At 44.6% G+C, this 21,157-nt stretch overlaps 1 protein-coding gene across 1 annotated transcript in view; it reads left to right on the forward strand.

The window, feature by feature from the left end:
- LOC126184502 (latrophilin Cirl) overlaps positions 1 to 21,157 on the forward strand; it is a 796,671-nt gene that overhangs the window by 669,642 nt on the left and 105,872 nt on the right. The window contains exons 5-6 of the mRNA XM_049926894.1: positions 10,244 to 10,436; positions 17,794 to 17,900. Of these exons, the coding sequence (XP_049782851.1) occupies positions 10,244 to 10,436; positions 17,794 to 17,900 (300 nt within the window). The remainder of the gene's footprint in view (positions 1 to 10,243; positions 10,437 to 17,793; positions 17,901 to 21,157) is intronic.

Genomic DNA, 21,157 nt, shown 5'->3' on the forward strand with positions numbered 1-21,157 from the left:
AACAGACAGCGGAAGATAAGGAATGCAAATGCACGGAACCTGTAACAGGCTGGCACGCCACCTTAGCTGCTTCGTGTCTACTCATCTTTCCATTTCTGCAGTGCTCCAACCTCTGGTACGATGAGCAACCTTTTCTTCCGCTACCAACTCTCTAATCTGTCAGCAACTAAAACGGTGACAGTTGAAAATGCAGACGAACATGTCTTTTAACTTGCTGCCGTTATGGCCACTTTGCTGCCACAATTAATCAAATAAATGCAGTGTCATATTATAGTACATTATTTGCACTCCACAAAACAAAATAATGTAGGCGGCGGAGGGAATCGCATTTACGTTAATTTTTAGATGGTGCATTGCTAATCCGTGAGCACATGTGTCGCATATTGCCGCTTTGATCTTTTGGGTACTATCTTAGTGGCAGGCAATAATGTACACTACTGGTCATTAAAATTGCTACACCACGAAGATGACGTGCTACAGACGTGAAATTTAACCGACAGGAAGATGATGCTGTGATATGCAAATGATTAGCTTTTCAGAGCATTTACACAGGGTTGGCGCCGGTGGCGACACCTAAAACGTGCTGGCATAGGGAAAGTTTTCAACCGATTTCTCATACACGAACAGCAGCTGACCGGCGTTGCCTGGTGAAACGTTGTTGTGATGCCTCGTGTAAGGAGGAGAAATGCGTACCATCACGTTTCCGACTTTGATAAAGGTCGGATTGTAGCCCATCGCGATTGCGGTTTATCGTATCGCGACATTGCTGCTCGCGTTGGTCGAGATCCAATGACTTAGCAGGATATGGATTCGGTGGGTTCAGGAGGTTTATACGGACCGCCGTGCTGGATCCCAACGGCCTCGTATCACTAGCAGTCGAGATGTCAGGCATCTTATCCGCATGATCCCTGAGTCAACAGATGGGGACGTTTGCAAGACAACAACCATCTGTAGAACAGTTCGACGACGTTTGCAGCAGCATCGACCATCAGCTCGGAGACCATGGCTGCGGTTACCCTTGACGCTGCATCACAGACAGGAGCGCCTGCGATGGTGTACTCAACGACGAACCTGGGTGCACGAATGGCAAAACGTAATTTTTTCGGATGAATCCAGGTTCTGTTTACAGCATCACTATGGTCGCATCCGTGTTTGGCGACATCGCGGCGATCGCACATTGGAAGCGTGTATTCGTCATCGCCATACTGGCGTATCACCCGGCGTGATGGTATGGGGTGCCATTGGTTACACGTCACGGTCAGTTGTTCGCACTGACGGCACTTTGAACAGTGGACGTTACATTTCAGATGTGTTACGACCCGTGGCTGTACCCTTCATTCGATCCCTGCGAAACCCACATTTCAGCAGGATAATGCACGACCGCATGTCGCAGGTCCTGTACGGGCCTTTCTGGATACAGAAAATGTTCGACTGCTGCCCTGGCCAGCACATTCTCCAGATCTCTCACCAATTGAAAACGTCTGGTCAATGGTGGCCGAGAAACTGGCTCCTCACAATACGCCAGTCACTACTCTTGATGAACTGTGGTATCGTGTTGAAGCTGCATGGGCAGCTGTACCTGTACATGCCATCCAAGCTCTGTTCGACTCAAGGCCCAGGCGTATCAAGGCCGTTATTACGGGCAGAGGTGTTTGTTCTGGGTACTGATTTCTCAGGATCTATGCACCCAAATTGCGTGAAAATGTAATCACATGTCAGTTCTAGAATAATATATTTGTCCAATGAATACCCGTTTATCATCTGCATTTCTTCTTGGTGTAGTAATTTTAATGGCCAGTAGTGTATTTAGTTGTTTACTCCGAAGGAAGAACAGTTGTCCAAGTTTTAAGATTAATATTATTATTGTTTGGGCACGTTGCTGTGTAGTTCGTTGAATGGCAGTCCCTGTACCGAGAGACGAACCTCTGCAGGTCCCGCTACAGTCTTGTAGGGTTGCGCTGTCGTAAAATCATCCCTCAACAACCTCCTCGTCATCCAGCAGATCGCTTATGCATGTCGTGGACAGTACCCCTACAACATTCCTTTAGTGTGTGTCCGAAATTACCTCCACATTTGACGACGTGCTGAGTTCTGTCTGTGAGCAAGTCCTCTCTCTCCAATCACAATTCCCGTTCGATGTTTCGTTAACTCGTATCTCGTTAACTGGGCAATACTGAGAAACTTTATCGAACACCGTCCGAAAGTCAAGGAACACAGCGTGAACCAGGCCACGTTTATTCACTGCACTGCTCAACAGTTCAGGGTGCCTCCGCGGTAAGATAAGAAAGAGTGGAATTGTCCTAAAATACTTACTGTGGCCAGCAGTCTGTGAACCAAGTGCCGCGAAAGATGGCTCATTGTCCCGACACCAGTCCGCAGAACTACACACAGACACACACACACACACACACACACACACACACACACACACACACACACACACACACACAGAGAGAGAGAGAGAGAGAGAGAGAGAGAGAGAGAGAGAGAGAGATCACTGTCCCGGGTCCTGTACCCTCCCGGTTAGCTGTGCATTTTAAGGAGACCGCTTCCAGCACGGGCCGGTACACCAGCCTCGAATCGGATCCGCCCAGCGGATTAACGACGCTGTGTCGGTGTGCCAGTAAGGCTGGGTGTCGTTTTAAGGCGGTTTTCCACATGTCACCAGGTGAATACCGGGCTGGTTACCATGTTCCGCCTCAGACGCTATGCATTTAGCACACTTTCCCGCACTTGCATACTGAATGTAGTCTGTATGCAAACACATGATGTAAACTGCTTCTATCCTGGGAAGTGAATAGGAAACTGATGACCTTCTACTGTTTAGTCTCTTTAAACACACAGTAGGCATTGGAGTCAGCTTGTCCTCTGTGAGGAACCCATTCCTGGAGACTTAGCATTTTATATCTACATATGCTTCCCCTACCGATGTCGTTTTATGCAATCCCACATGACAGAACAGTGTTGTTGTGCCAGTTTACTATGGAGATATTAAGTACATTGTCAAAATGTCGCAGATTAACTGTGAAAGTATACGAAGACATCTTAGACATATTGTACACATTTTGTTTGTGAAACTACTTTAGCACATTAACGTGGCGAATAACATATTAAACGTTTCATTTGGTTACAGATTGGAAAGTTGCAGTTCCGCACTTCCCATTTTGATATAACCCGTTAATTTCGTTGTTTCCGATGGCAAAACACACTGTATAAGGCAACGTTTCTGAACAGTTTACGAAAGATTAAGTACTACTCCATATAAACGGAATAAACTTACAGAGACTTCCAAAACCTGTATGACAACGACGCTGGTTACACAAAGAGAAATTGGAGACCCTTGGATAAGTATGGCAGACGTAAGTTATACCTTGGTCCAAAAATAGCGTGTAACTCATGACTAATCCTCATTTGTATTTTTTACAGAACGGTTCCGTTTGCTAACAGTCGTCCAAGGCTCTGAGATCGATTACGTGGCTGTCGCCTGTCTGGATGCAGACGTAGTGCAGGCTGCATGAAACAAACCGGCAGGGGCAGCTGAATCACCCGCAAGCCACTGTGTAGTGCTCTGCTCCCAATATAAGCCATTTTCTTTGTCCTACTCCATTCGAGTATTGAGAGGGAGAAAATGGCCATTAGTACCTCTGTGATCGCTCTGACCTCTCTCATTCCATTCTCATGACCCCTGTGAGATGTGCAGTGGTCACAGCAGAATGGTCGCACATTCTTTTTTCAATTATAGCTTCTATAAATTTATCCAACAGGGTTCTGCGAGAACAAAGTAGTCTTTCTTCTATAGATTCCCATTTAAGTTCCCCGAGAATCTCTGTTGCATTTTCGGATCAGCTGTACCGACCTGTTAAGATTCTGACAGCACGTCAGTAAATTCGTTCAGAGCCTGTTGTCACGTCTAGTAGATAAGAAGCAGCAGTGTAGCACTGGTGGACTGTCGTCATTTATGCGTTTTCCTATACAACTGAACCACATTTACCGAGATCTCCTCCAAAACATCAAGATCTTCTATACGACTTCCACGGTTCTGATTTTACGTGATTTGAAATAGATTTTTAGGGCCACCCCTAAATATTTAAATAATGTGACACGCTCCAGAGGTTTGTTACTAATCTTATTATCGAATACTATCGGGTTCCTTCTCTTTGTTACCGACCCATCTGTTCTATTGAAATCACGTGTCGGTATTTTGACCTTTGGCGTCTACGAAGCACTGCACTGTCTTTTCGTGTTTCCGCTTCGTTTGTCTCTGCACTCTTAATTATACATTTAACGCCATTCCAAACTGCACGATGAGCAGATTGTTACTCTTAAGCTATTGGTGCAGAGATGTGACGCATGTCGTGGTACACAGCCGCTTCGTGAGTACATATCGTTTGTAGTCGACGACTGTATGCTCAATTAATACACGCAGATGGCGGCTGTTTGCTAGTAGCGACATCGGTTTCGTTGCCAAAGCCCGAGTTATGTGCAGGTAGCGAAATTGCTAACGTGTATCGTGCTGTATGCACTTCCGTCGTTCATCGTTAAACGCGCGTTTGCCGACATTTGGCGATAGCCGCCTTTACTGGCGCACGTATCCGAACCGTTTCCTCCGGTGATTAATTTGGAATTACGTTGCACACTATGCCTCCAGGCGTGCCCTGCGTGTCCACAGAGTGCTGCTTGTAGATATCTCCTTCACTTCCAGCGACATAAAATATTAAATATAAGGCAAAGAAACGATACTAGTGCTGACATTGTCACTGGTCTCGGCGATCGGGAAGTCTTGGTGGGGATGTTGCTGCTTTGGATCGACAGTGGTGCAATTGCTACATAGCCAGAGTAATCAAGCACCAATGATACTTCAAAATAATCTTAACAGCACAACGCTTACTCCGGATGAGAGGTTGCTGAGTCAATATTTAATAGTAATTGTGTAATCTCTTTTGCGATATTACTCATTTACAGCCAAATATTACTTTTCTGTATAAGAAGCAAACATATATTTTAAGCATTGCAAAGTAGATAGATTTTTTTAACCCCAGACGCGTTTCGTCTTTTGCTTGAAAAAGAAACTTGATATTTATTTACACTGTGTGAGCCGACCTCCACAAATCTTACGGAAAAGCAGATTCCGGTGCACCAGAAGTGATACAGCTACAATTCATGTTTTCTTTGACCGAATGTATTGTAGCGAGATGAAGTAATTCAACAGCGCGAATTGTAGACTGTTTTATCGAAGTGTACAGCATAACTTACCGAATATTTACGTACGTAATTAAAAGAATATCTTGCGTGTGACAAAGAACAAAATTACAATTGAAGGCATTTGAAGAAAACCTTGTTTCCTTGGCTTGACAGTATTTCTTCCGCGATGTTCATCGTAGCAGTCTCTGTATTAGAACCACCTCTTAGGACAATCTGTTTCTGTCTGCAGAGCTTTTAGAATGAATTATATATCTGTATATCACAGTGACACGTGCGAAAGTCTTACGTGGAAGCTGAGTAAAGGGTTTACTGCGACATAAAAAAATACGTAGCGGCCAATGCCGGCGACACAGTCAACGCACACGTAGCATTAATACGTCATGAGAGTTTGATTACAGCGACTGGCTCGGGACTCGAGGAGGCTAGCCTGCCCCGGACGATTAACGACGAGAGCTGCTGAACCGGCCAGCCTGCGTGTGGTTTTTAGGCCGTTTCCTACGCCCAACCCTGCAAATACCGGGCTGGTTCCCACGTCCGCCTCAGATACAGGCTGCGCAAAATATTTTGAAAACGTTTTCACACATTGGGGGCGCCAGTAAGGCTATCCGGCAGCCATCTGTTACTAACATTGCGATAATCCACGTAATAACACAGACCTGTAGAGAAACGGGCTAAGGCAAGGAGGAGGAGGAGGAGGAGGAGGAGGAGGAGGAGGAGGAAGAAACAGAAGAAGAAGAAGAAGAAGATAAAGAAGAAACTTTGGTTACAGCCGGTGTTGCGAGCCGGCCTCTATTATTTCATTACGCTTCGTGGTGCACGCACGTCACGTTGCTGCGCTTTCATATAAGCACGCCTTCTCCGGCGAGTGGGACTAGCCGCAACTGCTCTCCCTCTCTGGAATTTAGAAATTTTGTATAGAGACGTTAATTTTTTTTACGGCGCCGTTATAAAGCAACGCGAAGAATGCGACTGAAGCGACCAGTTGTGGGCCAGCAGGAAAAAGAGACGGGCCAGCGACAGGTCGCTTTCAAAATGCGCCACACTTTTTCCTCTTGCCGGCGTGGACGGCGCTGAGTCCTACGAAGGAACTGCGTTCGTCATAGCGGCGTCTGCGTCACGGCACAGGTAATGCGTATTGTGAGCGTCCTACATTCCAAGCATCCCTTGTTTCCACTCACACTGATGTTGTTACTCTTGGCTGATCCTATTCATCGATAAGGACTAGCGTTGGAGAAAACCCAGTCCAATAATCTTAAGCCATTTTCTTTACCATTTTTGTTTTTGTTTTCTCGTGTTCCGTGGGAGTTAGTAGATCACGTAACGAGTCGCCACATTTCAGTCTGATTAAAAACGTTTGCACGAAAACAAGAGATCTGAAAAAAAAATGGAAATCTGTGGTAAGTTCAAAGTGGCTCAAATGGCTCTGAGTACTATGGGACTTAACATCTGAGGTCATCAGTCCCCTAGAACTTAGAACTACTTAATCCTAACTAACCTAAGGACATCACACACATCCATGCCCGAGGCAGGATTCGAACCTGCGACCGTAGCGGTCACCCGGCTCCAGACTGAAGCGCCTAGAACCGCTCGGCCACACAGGCCGGCTGTGGTAAGTTCTATGGGACCAAAGTGCTGGGGTCATCGTTCACTAGCTTACACACTACTTAAACTAACTTACGCTAAGGATAACGCACACGCCCGTGCCAAAGGGAGGACTCGAACCTCTGACGGGGGCAGCCACGCGAGCCGTGGCAAGATACCTGAGACCGCGCAGCTACTCCACGCGGCAAGAGATTTGAGATAACACATACATATTAGTAATGCTTTGCTATATTAACAGTCTTTGAAAAATAATGCATCGATTAAATTGTTTAGCGTGTTCAGGAATATAATATAGAATCATCAGAATAAGGGAAAATTTAGAGTTGAAACAGGAGACTCGACGACACTAAAATTTATCTCAGTTGCCCGTAGGAAGTTCCTTGGTCTCTAAAATGGAAAAACTATGAAGCAGTACGTGTTATCGACTTTACTAAAATTACCTTCGTATTGTCGGTACCAGTATTCCCTTTTGCCGCTAGTGCAGATATCATAATTGAGCACGTTTGAAAGCAGATCTGAAAATCTACTGAAATAAGACTAAAATAATATATAATCTCCACATAGACGAATGCCATTTATCGGTGAATGAAAATATGGATAAATACGGTGCAGTGAAAGCTGTGAACAGCTGTGGAATAAAACTACTGTGTCCCGAGGAAGCGTTTTATCTTCAGCTGGGGTTCATCACTCATATTTCTCAGTTCTGCTGGGAGCCTGTTGCTCATGGAAGTGTTATAAAAATTCAGAAATTCAAATGTCACCTTGATTGGTTAAGTAATAGCGAACTTCTTGCTGTGCCTTTGTCTCGCATCGGCGCAGGGTCTTCAGGATTATTGACGGATTTGGAATGGTCAGTTGAAGAGATGAACTGATGTCCTTTCTGTCCACCCCCGCCCACGGAACGGAATATGTGTACCCCAACTGGCTGAGTGTAGTGTTACGCGTGTGAAAGTGGTCGTGAATCGTGTAACTGAAGCGAGACTTGGGTACCAGCTCGATATTCGCCTCGCGGGGTGTGGGAAATCGCCTAAAAGCCACACTGGGCTGGCCAGCGCGCCGAGCCGAGCCTCGTCGTAGATCCGGGTCTGGCGCACCTCCCCGTCCCGGTAGTGGCGCATTAACGCGCACGGCTCTCTGTATGGGTTGGTTAAATAATCACAGTGAGGAAACAAATGCTGTTTCGAGTGTTCTGAATGCGGGTGTTTTCAATCTGTCAGAGACAGCAAAGGACTTGGAAGAGCAGTTGAACGGAATGGATAGTGTCTTGAAGGGAGAATATAAGATGAACACCAACAAAAGCAAAACGAGGATAATGGAATGTAGTCGAATTAAGTCGGGTGATGTTGAGGGTATTAGATTAGGAAATGAGACACTTAAAGTAGTAAAGGAGTTTTGCTATTTGGGGAGCAAAATAACTGATGATGGTCGAAGTAGAGAGGATATAAAATGTAGACTGGCAATGGTAAGGAAAGCGTTTCTGAAGAAGAGAAATTTGTTAACTTCGAGTATAGATTTAAGTGTCAGGAAGTCATTTCTGAAAGTATTTGTATGGATTGTAGCCATGTATGGCAGTGAAACATGGACGGTAAATAGTTTGGACAAGAAGAGAATATAAGCTTTAGAAATGTGGTGCTACAGAAGAATGCTGAAGATTAGATGGGTAGATCACATAACTAATGAGGAACTATTGAATAGGATTGGGGAGAAGAGAAGTTTGTGGCACAACTTAACCAGAAGAAGGGATCGGTTGGTAGGACATGTTCTGAGGCATCAAGGGATCACCAGTTTAGTATTGGAGGGCAGCGTGGAGGGTAAAAATCGTAGGGGGAGACCAAGAGATGAATACACCAAGCAGAGTCAGAAGGATGTAGGTTGCAGTAGGTACTGGGAGATGAAGCAGCTTGCACAGGATAGAGTAGCATGGAGAGCTGCATCAAACCAGTCTCAGGACTGAAGACCACAACAACAACAACATTTTATTATGTTCAATTTTTCATTTTAATACAGATTTTCCTCTGCTACTCCATCCACTCACGATTTGCGAGGGCGTGCTGAAAAGTAATGCCTCCGAATTTTGTATGTGAAAACTCTTAAAGTTTAATAAATTAGACGAACGATATTAACATTCTAAGTCTTTATTCCTCACGTTCGCACATTCTCAGCCGTCTGCTCAGGAAACACTCTCTCCTTCAACATGACAAAGCGACCACAAACACGAGTGCTGCAATATCTTCAACAATGTGACGCCTCGGCTTCACTGTCACCGTTCACCCTCCCTACACTCCCGACTTGGCCCCATCCCATTTTCAGCTCTTTCCAAAACTTAAAGAACACTTTCGAGGATTTCACTTTGATAATGGTGAAGCAGTGCAAGCTGAGATCAGGTTGTGGCTCCTTCAACAAAGTCAAACATTCTACAGTGACGTGTCAACAGACTGACCTCTCACTGGTTGCCACGCCGAGTGCGCCATGTCACAGACTGCGCGGCCCCTCGCGCATGGGTGTGCGTGTTCTCCTTAGCAAAAGTTAATTTAAGTAGTGTGTAAGTCTTGGGACCGATGACCTCAGCAGTTTGCTCCCTTAGGAATTCACACACATTGGAACATTTTCTCACTGGTTTCTCCAGTGTTATATTATGATGCGATAGGTTCAAATGGCTCTGAGCACTATGGGACTTAACTTCTGAGGTCATCAGTCCCCTAGAACTTAGAACTACTTAAACCTAACTAACCTAAGGACATCACACTCATCCATGCCCGAGGCAGGATTCGAACCTGCAACCGTAGCGGTCGCGCGGTTCCGGACTGTAGCGCCTAGAACCGCTCGTCCACTCCGGCCGGCTATGATGCGATAGTCAAATGAGAAATAAATATGTGGACATGAAGAGTACAGCCGGCCGGTGTGGTCAAGAGGTTCTAGGCGCTACAGTCTGGAACCGCGCGACCGTTACGGTCGCAGGTTCGAATCCTGCCTCGGGCACGGACGAGTGTGATGTCCTTAGGTTAGTTAGGTTTAAGTAGTTCTAAGTTCTAGGGGACTGATGACCTCAGAAGTTAAGTCCCCTAGTGCTCAGAGCCATTTTTTGAAGAGTAAAGAGGTACAATGTTAATAACGTTTTTTTTTACTTAAAAAGAAAGCTTTTAGAGTTTTCACAGAAAATAATTTGGGAGGCTTTACTTTTCAGTACGCCCTCGTACATAGTAGCACTTTCCTTTGTGTAAATGACTGCATTTTAATCTAGGAAGTAGTCATCGCCATATTTTCCGAGTGATCAGGGAGAACAGCGGAAAGCACACAGAAGATTAGTTTGTCGTTCTATAGTTTACCATTTCAGTCCTTTGTTTAGAATCCTGTGACACGTCGACGGATTTTCCATTGTAAATTTGCGACTTTGTTGCAGCGTGAAGTGTAATGAAGCCAATTTTGTTTTATGTTTCAGAGCAACCGCGTTACGATACGGTTTACGCCTGTGAGGGTAAGGTGCTCGCCATCCGCTGCACCGACGGAAACCTCATCCATCTGATCCGCGCCAACTACGGCCGCTTCTCCATCACCATCTGCAACGAACACGGGAATACAGAGTGGAGCGTTAACTGCATGTCGCCTAAGTCGCTACGCGTGCTGCACAACAGGTATAAGCGCCGCCGCTCTCCTATCCTGCCCCCACCACAACCCCCACCCGTTCTACCTCCCCTTCGCTTTCCCCTCCTCCTGCCAGCTAGCTATAGTCCGATTACAATTACTTGATAGTTGACACTTCACGCGTCGTAGCTGGTTTCCTCCAGTCAGAGCGCTCAACGTCACGCCCGAAACGTTCACCGTTACAAAACAGCCACAACGATTTACTCACTTTTCTTCAAACTCCTTGTCCGGCTTTCTTTCTTGATTTGTGTGGATCCCGTAATGCAGGGCCTGCCCCCCCCCCCCCCCCCCCCCACACACACACACACCGATGCTAACGAAATACACAGATTTCATACATAGCACTAAACACAGACTACTGCATCGTTCCGCACAAGACACAATCTGCGTCACATATAAAGTTATTATAATGACAGAGATTGGCTTACATTAGATTAGCCTCGCAAGACATTGCGTGAAGCCGAATTTTCGAAGGCTGCAATTAATCGTTGCAACTGCGTCACTAGAAACATAAACAAATTTTGCCAGCGTAATGACGTAGCGCACTCGTTAGCGTGTATACCCGACGTATGGGAGGTCTTAGGTTCGAGGCTCGACAAATGAAGCAATATTTTTTTTATTGTTCTAAATCTGATCGGAAGACTTTGAGTATTTTTTATTCAATTAATTGGTATAAATGTAGTTATTTTATTTCTAATACTTTTCCGCGTCATTTTCATCATCACAGTATCAGCTTATTTATTTGCTCTTATTTTTCTTCCTATCATTTTTTTCCGTGTGGAATCTGCTTGTGTTCCCTACAATCTTTTACCGAGAGCCAAGCAGGACTGCTGATCGATTGGTAACGCGGCATTCCGTGCAGCCAGTGTGAGGATAGTGTAACCAAAGACAGTCAGAAATTACAGTTTGCTTTTACCGCTGAAATTGAAATTTTTCTGTCTCGAGTTTTCTCGTAGGGCTTAGCCTCGAAGGCCGTCAACAAAGCGATCGTGATTTTACGTTTGCCGCAGATTGTTGATCGCCGTTTTCTCGGATACATTCACATCGCGAGGTTGTGGCTAGGTTAGGACGTTGGTTTAAATTGACAGTTACAAAACCGTCGTCTGCCGCATTTCAGTCATTAGTCGCGTAAAATTAGCTGTCGACAGAGCGTCGCCCACTTCCGTCGTAGTTCGCGCGGCCGCTTCCGACATGGCTCCGCGTTACACGTTAACAGCATTTGTGAAGTGAAGTGACCCGCCGTGTTTGTGTGACGCCTGTAACCGAGCGAGTGCCGGCAAGCGCATGCGGCAACACTGTAGCGGCAAGTGACACACGTCAACTATCAAGTAATTTTAATCGGATTAGAGTATCCCGTGCATTGTTCCTGGTTGCAGCTGCTCATCAAAAGGAAAACCAGGTTTCCTAATCAGACGAGGCGGCATTTTTGTTATGTCTACTTAATGTGTTACTTCTGTTGTCTTAGCATCTTGTTACTGTTATGAGCATCGTGGATGGTTTCCTTTTTTATTTATTTATACCTTGTGTGTTCCTCCTATGCTCTATGCTACGTGTCCTTTGGTACTGCCACACGTATTAAGACCTCATCCACTCGTTCGTGTCTACAAGTTCAGTAGTATTGGTCCTATTTGCTTTCACTAAAAAAGCTCTCGATGTTTACGGATGGCATTTCTGCCTAGATCTCATGAAGAAGAATCAGAATAGCTCTGATTATTTAGTACTTGCTGCGTGTTTCTTCCTACTGCTCCACTTCTTATTTAATATATATTTAAATCCGTATTCGCCATCTTGCTTTGTTTATATCACAATGTCAGCAGATCGTTATAGCTTGTACAACTGAAAATAGTTTGCTCTTGCCTGTAAATGAGGTGTTCGCATATGTACCATCTTTTTAGTATCAAAGCTTGCACTGCTCGCTGTTACTGGCCATATTCCAATTTGTATCAGTTTGTGACGGTCTGAGCTTTTCCCTCAAAACTGAGATACACTTCAATTTAATCATTTCATCACGTAATTTTTTCTGTTGCAGTGTAAGAAACTGTAGGTAGTTTAGATTAATGTTGTAAATTTTTACTTTCTCCTCTATTAAAATTAGATCCTGTGAAGATACTTTATAAGCTAAAATTATCACCTTCTACTGTCCATTTTGTTGTTTGTCTGATACAATTATATTCATGAAATTTTACTTCGCTTTCCTCAGAGTTCTATAGGAACTTATATTTCATTCATAAATTTCCGCTAGAAATGTATCTTCACGCCAGCGTGTATCTTGCTTTGTCTGTGGTTCTTAATTATTTGCTTTCGTTCCAGCATATTCAAAAATAATTCTTCGCTTATATCCTATATTTTGGTCAGTAAGTGCTACTAGACTGTTGCTATCTTCCTCGGTGATGCACAGACGCGTCAAACTACCGTCTACAAGTGTAGTTGACGACACTTGTCAACTGAACACTGAACTTGTCAGAAACTGTGTCTGCCGCACTCTAAAAAGACCTGCACAATACTTGCTTCCTTCTCCAACATCATATTTAGGGAATATCCGTCAGCAGTTTCCAGCAAGTGAGTTTCAAACGTCTACCTCATTGTGTGCCGTGTGTAGCCTGGGAAATGCCATCCGTTTACCATTTAAAGACCACAGAGAAAATATTGCAACGAATATTACGGAAGACCAGAATTTTTCAACGATATACCATATTCATTTCGTGTACTTAACATTCTTTGTTCTTATTTTGTTCATTTAATTATAAGTTTGCACTGCTGTGCGGTTTTGTAGGTATGATTGCAGGATTCTTTCTTGTACTGGATGAAGAAAAAGTACCACATTTGACGGTCAGCATTCGAGTCCTCGTCTCAGTTCAAAACAAAAGTGTATCTAGCAAAACCTTGTCCCGCCAATGCGATAAAAAAAGAGAGACCGCGACAGCAAGAACAGGTAGCATCAACTCTGCCCTATGCCGGAGCTGTCCCATTAGCTCAGTGAGACGAGACAAATAAAGCCAACAGAAAATAATAGTGCATACAGTAACATCGTCCGTATCCAAACACAATATGTAGGCTCCATTTGATTGCACATTACGCTATGCACAATAACTCCATTTTGTACGTTTGACGTCCTAGTTTATCTCTACAGAGCTGGTACGTACTCATACGGGCAACTTTCACTTTGGAGAAGACGTTGAAAGAGACCACCTTGCTTTTGTAAATACTTCAGCACTCACTGGATCATACTTTGTTGGGCCCTCCGCAACACATCTGCATCCACCATAGCCGAAGTGGTGTGCGCGCCAGCTATTAGGTCGTGGGGTACTTTAAACTTGTTCTTTTAAGTGGCCCCACAAATAAAAATCTAGTGGATTAAGGTCCGGGGAACGCGAAGGCCAGAACCTTGGACCTCCATCACCAATCCATTTCCCTGGAAAGGCTTCATTTAAATAGTTACGTATATTCATTCCAAAGTGTGGCGGTACACTCAAACCATAGCTGTCGCCGAACTCCATGTGGAATGTTTTCTAATACGTTAGGCAATGTGTTGCAAAGAAATGTACGATACAGCAGCACATTCAACGTGTCCGGCAATAGGCAAGGGACAAAGCCTCTTCTCCCACAGGTATAAGCCGAAGCGTGCCGAAAAGCCACGTTCACGGGTGATGTGTGGGTTGTGTTCCGAGCAATAGTGGCTATTGTGGATGTTGAAAATACCTTTACGAGTGAAGCTAGATTCGTCACTTCATGTCACGTTATTTATAAAATGTACTTTATCTTCCACTTGGTGCAAAAGCCATCCACAAAACTGTACTCGTCTAGTGCGGGCTTCTGGCTGCTGCTGTCGAGTTAACGTGCAACGACACGGATGCATTTCTTTATCGTGCAACACTTCAGCAGCCAGTCAGTGAGATATGTGCAACTGCCTTGTACTTCGACGAGGTGACTGGTGAACGGTTTCAAGAATCGCCTCTTCTGTTTGTCGAGTACGCCTAATCCTTGGACGACCTCTGTCCGTTGCTTGTGGACGAAGATTACCGGTTTCCCGAAGGCTTTGCTTCAGGCGACGAGAAACATTTCTACTGTAATGACACCTTTGAGGGTCCCGTGCAGCACACCGCGAGTAGGAGCAGCTCGGTTATCGGATGCACGCAGCACCAAAAGCATATCGACATAGTTATCGTTTGTGTACTCCATCGGGAAGCCGCCCTACGAGAACTTCGCAGGACTAGCTACGGTTGTGTACTGCGCGGTTAGTGGACACTTGCATGCATTTCAATGGATGCCACTGTCACGTGATAGGCTATTGTCATGTGACGTAACCATGTCCTGCTTATAAACGACAAAAACTATGGAATGGACGGTTAAAAAATTTAAAGGAAAAAGAAACCTGAGGAGGACTCGAACTGTAGCTGTGTGGTGGATGTCCCAGCAGTCTACTCTTTGAGCTAGACGGCTAGTGTGGTAGTGTGCGTTGATACACGTTCTTCTTCACATTCCGATGAGCTACAAGATCTGAGAGTATTGCTTGCTCCTCGTTTTCATACATAAGGTTTCAAAATACACGCGATCTGAGTCTGCTACATAAACTTTTGTCTTCAATCTGGATGAGAAATCGCATGCTGACCTCAAAGAGTGGCATTTTTTTATTCACCCTGTATATGTAACGCCATGCAACGTTTATGTAGCCCTAACCCCCTCTTTCAAGCGATATATGTCATTTGAACTCTAGCACGTCACGCTTACAGGTTTCAGATGTTATATATTTGGTGTTAGTAGTTTATTGTAGACAAGTGTGTTTGTGTTATAATTCTGTTCCTTTTAACGCTGTGTTTTATTTGATTAACGTACGGTACTAACTATTTAAGTTTTGGCTGTTGACGCTTGCCTCTGCGTATGCACAATTCCTTTTCCTCCGTAAACTACCGTGTCCTGTTCCTGTGCACACATTTCTTTTGAGTTTAGTAGAATAAATGTTCTTTGGACCCCTGTGATGGTCTAGTAGTTTGAACATCCAGCGCACTGTCCCAGCAGGCTTTTCCGGCCACTGCGGATATGCGCAACACCCCAGAGCTCATTTGTTTTCTTTTCCAGGGTGTAACCTTCCTCTGCAACATGTCCGTGATTCTGCAACGGAACTCACGATATTTAACCCTAGCAATACCAACGGATTTTCCATAACGCCTATTGGCAAGTAGGGGTAGTTTATGCCCACCCTAAAAAAAACTGAAAAAAGCGGAATAATTGCTTATTTGTTGACTTCATCAACAACGTACTTTTGCAAGACATACAGATGTGTAAGTAGAATACAGAACCTGAAAATATCTTCTAGCACATTCTTAGCAACATTAACACATTTTCTATAACATGTACTACCAGTGGGGGTACTTGAAGCCCACTGTAATACAAAAATATTTAAAAATTAAGAAATGAAAATTTCGCTAATTATTGTTATCTTTTACTCGCAACAAACTGTTTAAATAGATATTAATGTGTAAGTAAGGTCCTGAACCTGAAAATATTGAATATGACATTCATTGGGAAAATGACATCTACTCGCAAGACTTAAATATTTGGTATAAGTTTAGCTGAAAAATTAAAAACATTTACGGAATTGTTTAGAAGATGTCATTAAAAACAATAAATATTTTTTACAAAATTTTATGAGCTAAAGTAACTGGTTAGATTTATTTTCTAAAGTTGGGCAGAAAAATAACCCCCACCCACCCGTTGATATTGCGAGGGTTAAAACAACGTGGAACACATTTTTGTGGATACAGACACTCACCTATTTTTCATTCTTGTTCCATAGCTTTCTAACCATGAGAGACGCGACTACTTACGTGCACCAGAGAGGCATTCGTTCAGCGTGTACTTGAGGTGTGTCGGGAACGCTGTTAAGCGTGTTCTGCTTCCACCAGCTCTTCTGCTTGTGCTCTTCTCCGTAGCTGTAGCCTCATACTGTGACTTCTTCTGTTCAGAAAGTGTCACTTTATGTTGTGAAATAACGGTAACAGTATCGGAAGACCAGAAAAATGATAGTTGTAGAAGAAGAGAGAAACATTAACGAAAAATGGAACACAAGTTTGGCAACTCGGCACAAACAAATCGAAAATGTTTTTCGTACTTTCCGGCATTCTTTCTCCGTCGTAAGGAAGTGCATTTTATAGGAGAACGATTAGAGACGATCTTTTTGTGTATATGCTGTTGAACAGACACATTGAGAGCGAGAGAGAGAGGGAGGGAGGGAGAAAGAGAGAGAGAGAGAGAGAGAGAGAGAGAGAGAGAGAGAGAGAGAGAGAGAGAATTGTTTTGGGCGGGGGGATTGAGAAGGCGGAGCAGCGGCGCAGAGGGTGGGATAGGAAAAAGAAGAATGGAGTGGAGTGGAAGGAGGAGGAGAAGAGTTAAGGATGAAATGGAGAAGCCGTCAGGGTATAAGGAAACAGACAGGCGACGTCCATCGAAAACGTTGTTGTATATGAAGTGCGTTATTTATTGCATCTGCTAACGCCCCACACACACAAAAAAAAACCCTCACTGGAGCATCCTAATCATCCCAACTATAACAGCTTCTACAACCATGTTCTCATCTTGGTTTGATGAAGATGTCTAGGAATGGGGACATATCAAAACTGTTATTCTGTGTTTTGGGAGTCCTCCATTCAACACTACTCCATCTTTTTGCTGTAGTATCAAACGAGAAAAAATTAAGTGTGCTCTTGGGTCAGAAACAGATTGAAAATGAGACCAGTGATAACAGTAGAAAGTAAGGCGGATTATTCAGAGTTTTGCAGCCTGCGTGATAGTCTTAAAAAACGGTTCCTCACTCAGTTAGTGACCAGAAACAGAAAAAAAAACTAATGGTCAGCAGGCAAGATAATGAGGGATTAGATAAGTCTGCCGAAGGGAATGGCCGGCAACAACGCTCAGACGATCGAGTTGAAGAGCAGCTTCCACAGTTTCTGCTAGCCGTATTGTGTTCTCGCCGTCTGGCGCCCGTTTAAATTTGTCCGTCGACTGACTTTCCGGTTACTGTGTTCCAGTTTCTGGTCTTCCGTACTGTAGTGTGATGTTTTTCTTCATGTGAGGGGGTGTTTAATACCCCGAGTGGGCGGAGGGAGAGTGATACGACACGAATCACGAAAGATTGGTTCTGCCCTCCGCCCGACCCAGCTACAGCGCACTAAGTTCGCTCTCTCTTTCAGCTGCGAGGGCCAGCCGCACTGCGAGCTTTTGATAACGGACGCTGTACTGGAAATGGAACCCTTTTGTCCAGGCACCCTCAAGTACATAGAAGTTCATTATGAATGTAATCCGGGTTAGTGCAGAAAAGAAATTACATTTTTTATTATCTCTGTTCGCCAGATGTAGCCAGCAGCAGAACTGCAGTATTGTTGCTGCTACAAGTATGTTCGGGGATCCTTGCCCGGGTACTCTAAAATACTTAGAGGCCCACTACCAGTGCATGCCAGGTAAGTACTCCACCTCTGCACGTAAAAGCTTGTCGCTCTTTTCCCGCGGTCACTATGGTTTTTATTGCAAACGAAACGTGTCTATGCGTTCACTCCAGTCCCTATCAAACACCTCGCAGCGAATCTACGTCGAAGCTGTCTTCTTTCATTAACTTAGTTTGCATCTCTTCAGTCAACTAATGTGTGATCGTTCGCAGCAATTAAGAAACAAGTGCAATTCGGTGTAATTCAAGAACGCTGCCTGATACGTGCATCACATAGTACTTCCTTTTTATTTCAACCCCAACTTTTTTCTCTCTTTTTGTAAAGCCTTCGTGTTGTAACCAGCTTTTCCTCGCTGAACTGTGTGTTCCTTGAAATGGATGATGTCCGTGTCGCACCATCACTGACAGGATGTTTTGAAGGCCGGACGAGAGTTTATTTGCTTTATTTGACAGTGCAGGAGAGTTCACGAGCTATTTATATACGTCAGTCTCGAAGTAATGAATTGCTTTTATCATCGAAACTACATAACGTACACATTATTCTAGATATGCTCCCGTTTTGGAGTTTACAATCATTTAATTTCCACTGTAATTTAAGGACTGGATGATTCTTGTGTTTTACTTGTACGAGTAATTCCTAGTATATTGTGTCGCTGTTTATCTTTCTTTGCACTTCTCCACCGTACGTAACAGTTGACTCCATGTATGACTTCATGGTTCTCTGAGCATTTGTCCGTGACAAATGCGAAGTACTTCCCGTCCAATCCCCGGTCATTAGTCCTTTTTCTTGTCACCGTATTTTTCACCTCTAGCAATTCTCCGTTCGTGTAAAAAAAATGGCAGGATTTGGCTCGGTTTTGACGCCGTCTCCCATCTTCGGTGAGCCACAGTGCTTAGAGTGTCATGCTGTTAATGTGTAAGGAGGAGCAATGTTGAAAGCGGCCGCCGCGAAGTACGGAAATGGGAGATACTCTGTCTATATTTTATTTAAGTGACCAGTGACTGAACTGCGGCACACGATGACTAGGAGACATGGCGGAACCTCACTGAAAACCATACAACAGGTATAACCCACATTCCTGAAAATGCGCATGTCGACAGCATGCTTACATTCCAATTTTGCTTTTTCTGTTCTACATTGCTGAGGAACGTCGGCTGTTCCGTTCGAAATTCGAGACCATTCGCACCAGCTTGATTTTCCGTGTAGAGCCGAGAGCTTGGACATATATTCATTTTTTTTTTCCTTTTCTTCCAGGTTGATCGCTGATGGAAGTAACTTGTAGCCCCCATGCTTGACCACACTGCGGTAGTGAACAGAAAACTTTCGCAATAAATGGGAGTGCGTTATATAAAGCCTTGGCAGAGTTACTGCCGTCACGTAAACTTTACTCACACAAGTCATGGCCACGGAAAGAAGCAACAAGTTTTATTGAAGTCATCCGTCCTGGGTTGACCGACCGAAATCGGCGCGTCTCTCTCCATTCGTGAGCTTCTTTTGCGGCGCTTAATGAATAATTCTAGCGAATAATTTTAAGTGGGGGCGCGTAATCTGTTCGCATTATGCTCAACACCGGAGGCTGGCTTGTTTTGTGGGAGGAGTCGAGATGTGTACGCGCTACATCGTAATTAACGCAGAGCGCTCACTTTTTAAGGCTTCTAGTTCATTACCGCCAAGGTCAGCGTCAGAATCGCGTACGTATTAGGCGGCCTCGCTGTGAAAAGGGACGTTAATCAAGGCGGAAAGCGGCCGCCAATGGAAATCTGAGATTACTACTGTGTAGGCGTCAGTGCTCTGAGAGACGCTTCGTAAATGTAGCGAGTGCGGAACTATTTTTTGTTGTTGCCATTATTAGGGATTTAATCTGTGTCACCGTAGAAGCGATAAAGGACGGAGCGTGTGGGACTTACAGCTGACAACTCGACCAAGCGCTGCTGGAGGGGAGGGAGGGGGATTTTTGGATATTTGGGTCTAGAATGAGTACTAACTATGAGAAGCAATTGAGTCCTTAAAATGCAAACGTGTAAGATCTTGAGGAGAGCGAAGATTGTTGGAAGAACACGACAGTTAAAAAAAACTTCATTCCCCTCTTTCTTCTGTGTCAACTTTACGAAGTGATGGAATGATCCTCAAGCGCATTTAAGTGTGTCCGGGTGGAGCCATTATTAGACGGCAGCCCCGACAACTGTCCTGGACCGCACGCGTCATAAAAAAGACGGCTACAAACAAAAGGAGATCACAGGTGCAGCTTTATTCAACTCTCCCACCCAGTCATCAGCAACTGATGGCAAAACTATACAGTACTATGAAGAAATATAGACTAGCAGAATTCATCGGGTGCTTGATACGAAACAGGATTCTTTGTTGTCCTACAAACAAAAAGGAGTCGATCGCGGATGCAGAAAAACGTCTGACTCCCGCCCCGCGGCTGTTTAATATACACTAACTGATCACATGTATCCAGAAACTTACACACATTTAAAAAATTTTTTCATCACCTCGGTTCCGAGAGTTCCGGAATCTGTACAGAAAATTGGAATAGAGATCAACATAAACATCATTTCCGCCCTTTTTATTGCTCATGAAAACCCCACATTGCATGTTGTACCACCATATAGCGAGACCTTCAGAGGTGGTGGTCCAGATATCTGTACACACGTACCTCTAGTACCCAGTAGCACGTCCTCTTGCATCGCCGTATACCTGTATTCATCGTCCACAAGTTCATCAAGGCACTGTTGGTCCAGATTGTCCCACTCGTCAACGGCGATTCGGTGTAGATCCCTCAGAGTGGTTGGTGGGTCACGTAGTCCATAAACAGCCATTTTCAACCTATCCCAGGCATGTTCGCTAGGGTTCATGTCTGGAGAACATGCTGGCCACTCTAGTCGAGCGATGTCATTATCCTGAAGGAATTCATTCACGAGATGTATGCGATGGGGGTGCGAATTGTCGTCCATGAAGACGAATGCCTCGCCAATAAGCTCCCGATATGGTTGCACTTTCGGCCGGAGGATGGCATTTATGTATCGTACAGCCGTTACGGCGCCTTCCACGGCGACCATTGGCGTATGTCGGCCCCACATAATGCCACCCCAAACATTAGGGAACCTCCACCTTGCTGCACTCGTGTGTCTAAGGCGTTCAGCCTGAGCGGGTTGCCTCCAAACACGTCACCGACGATTGTCTGGTTGAAGGCATATGCGACACTCATCGGAGGTAACGTTCTCAAAGCATTCGCCAAACCCAAAAACTTCCGTCGGATTTCCACAGAG

Source organism: Schistocerca cancellata, chromosome 4 (assembly GCF_023864275.1).
Source record: "Schistocerca cancellata isolate TAMUIC-IGC-003103 chromosome 4, iqSchCanc2.1, whole genome shotgun sequence".
Taxonomy (NCBI): Eukaryota; Metazoa; Arthropoda; class Insecta; order Orthoptera; family Acrididae; genus Schistocerca; species Schistocerca cancellata.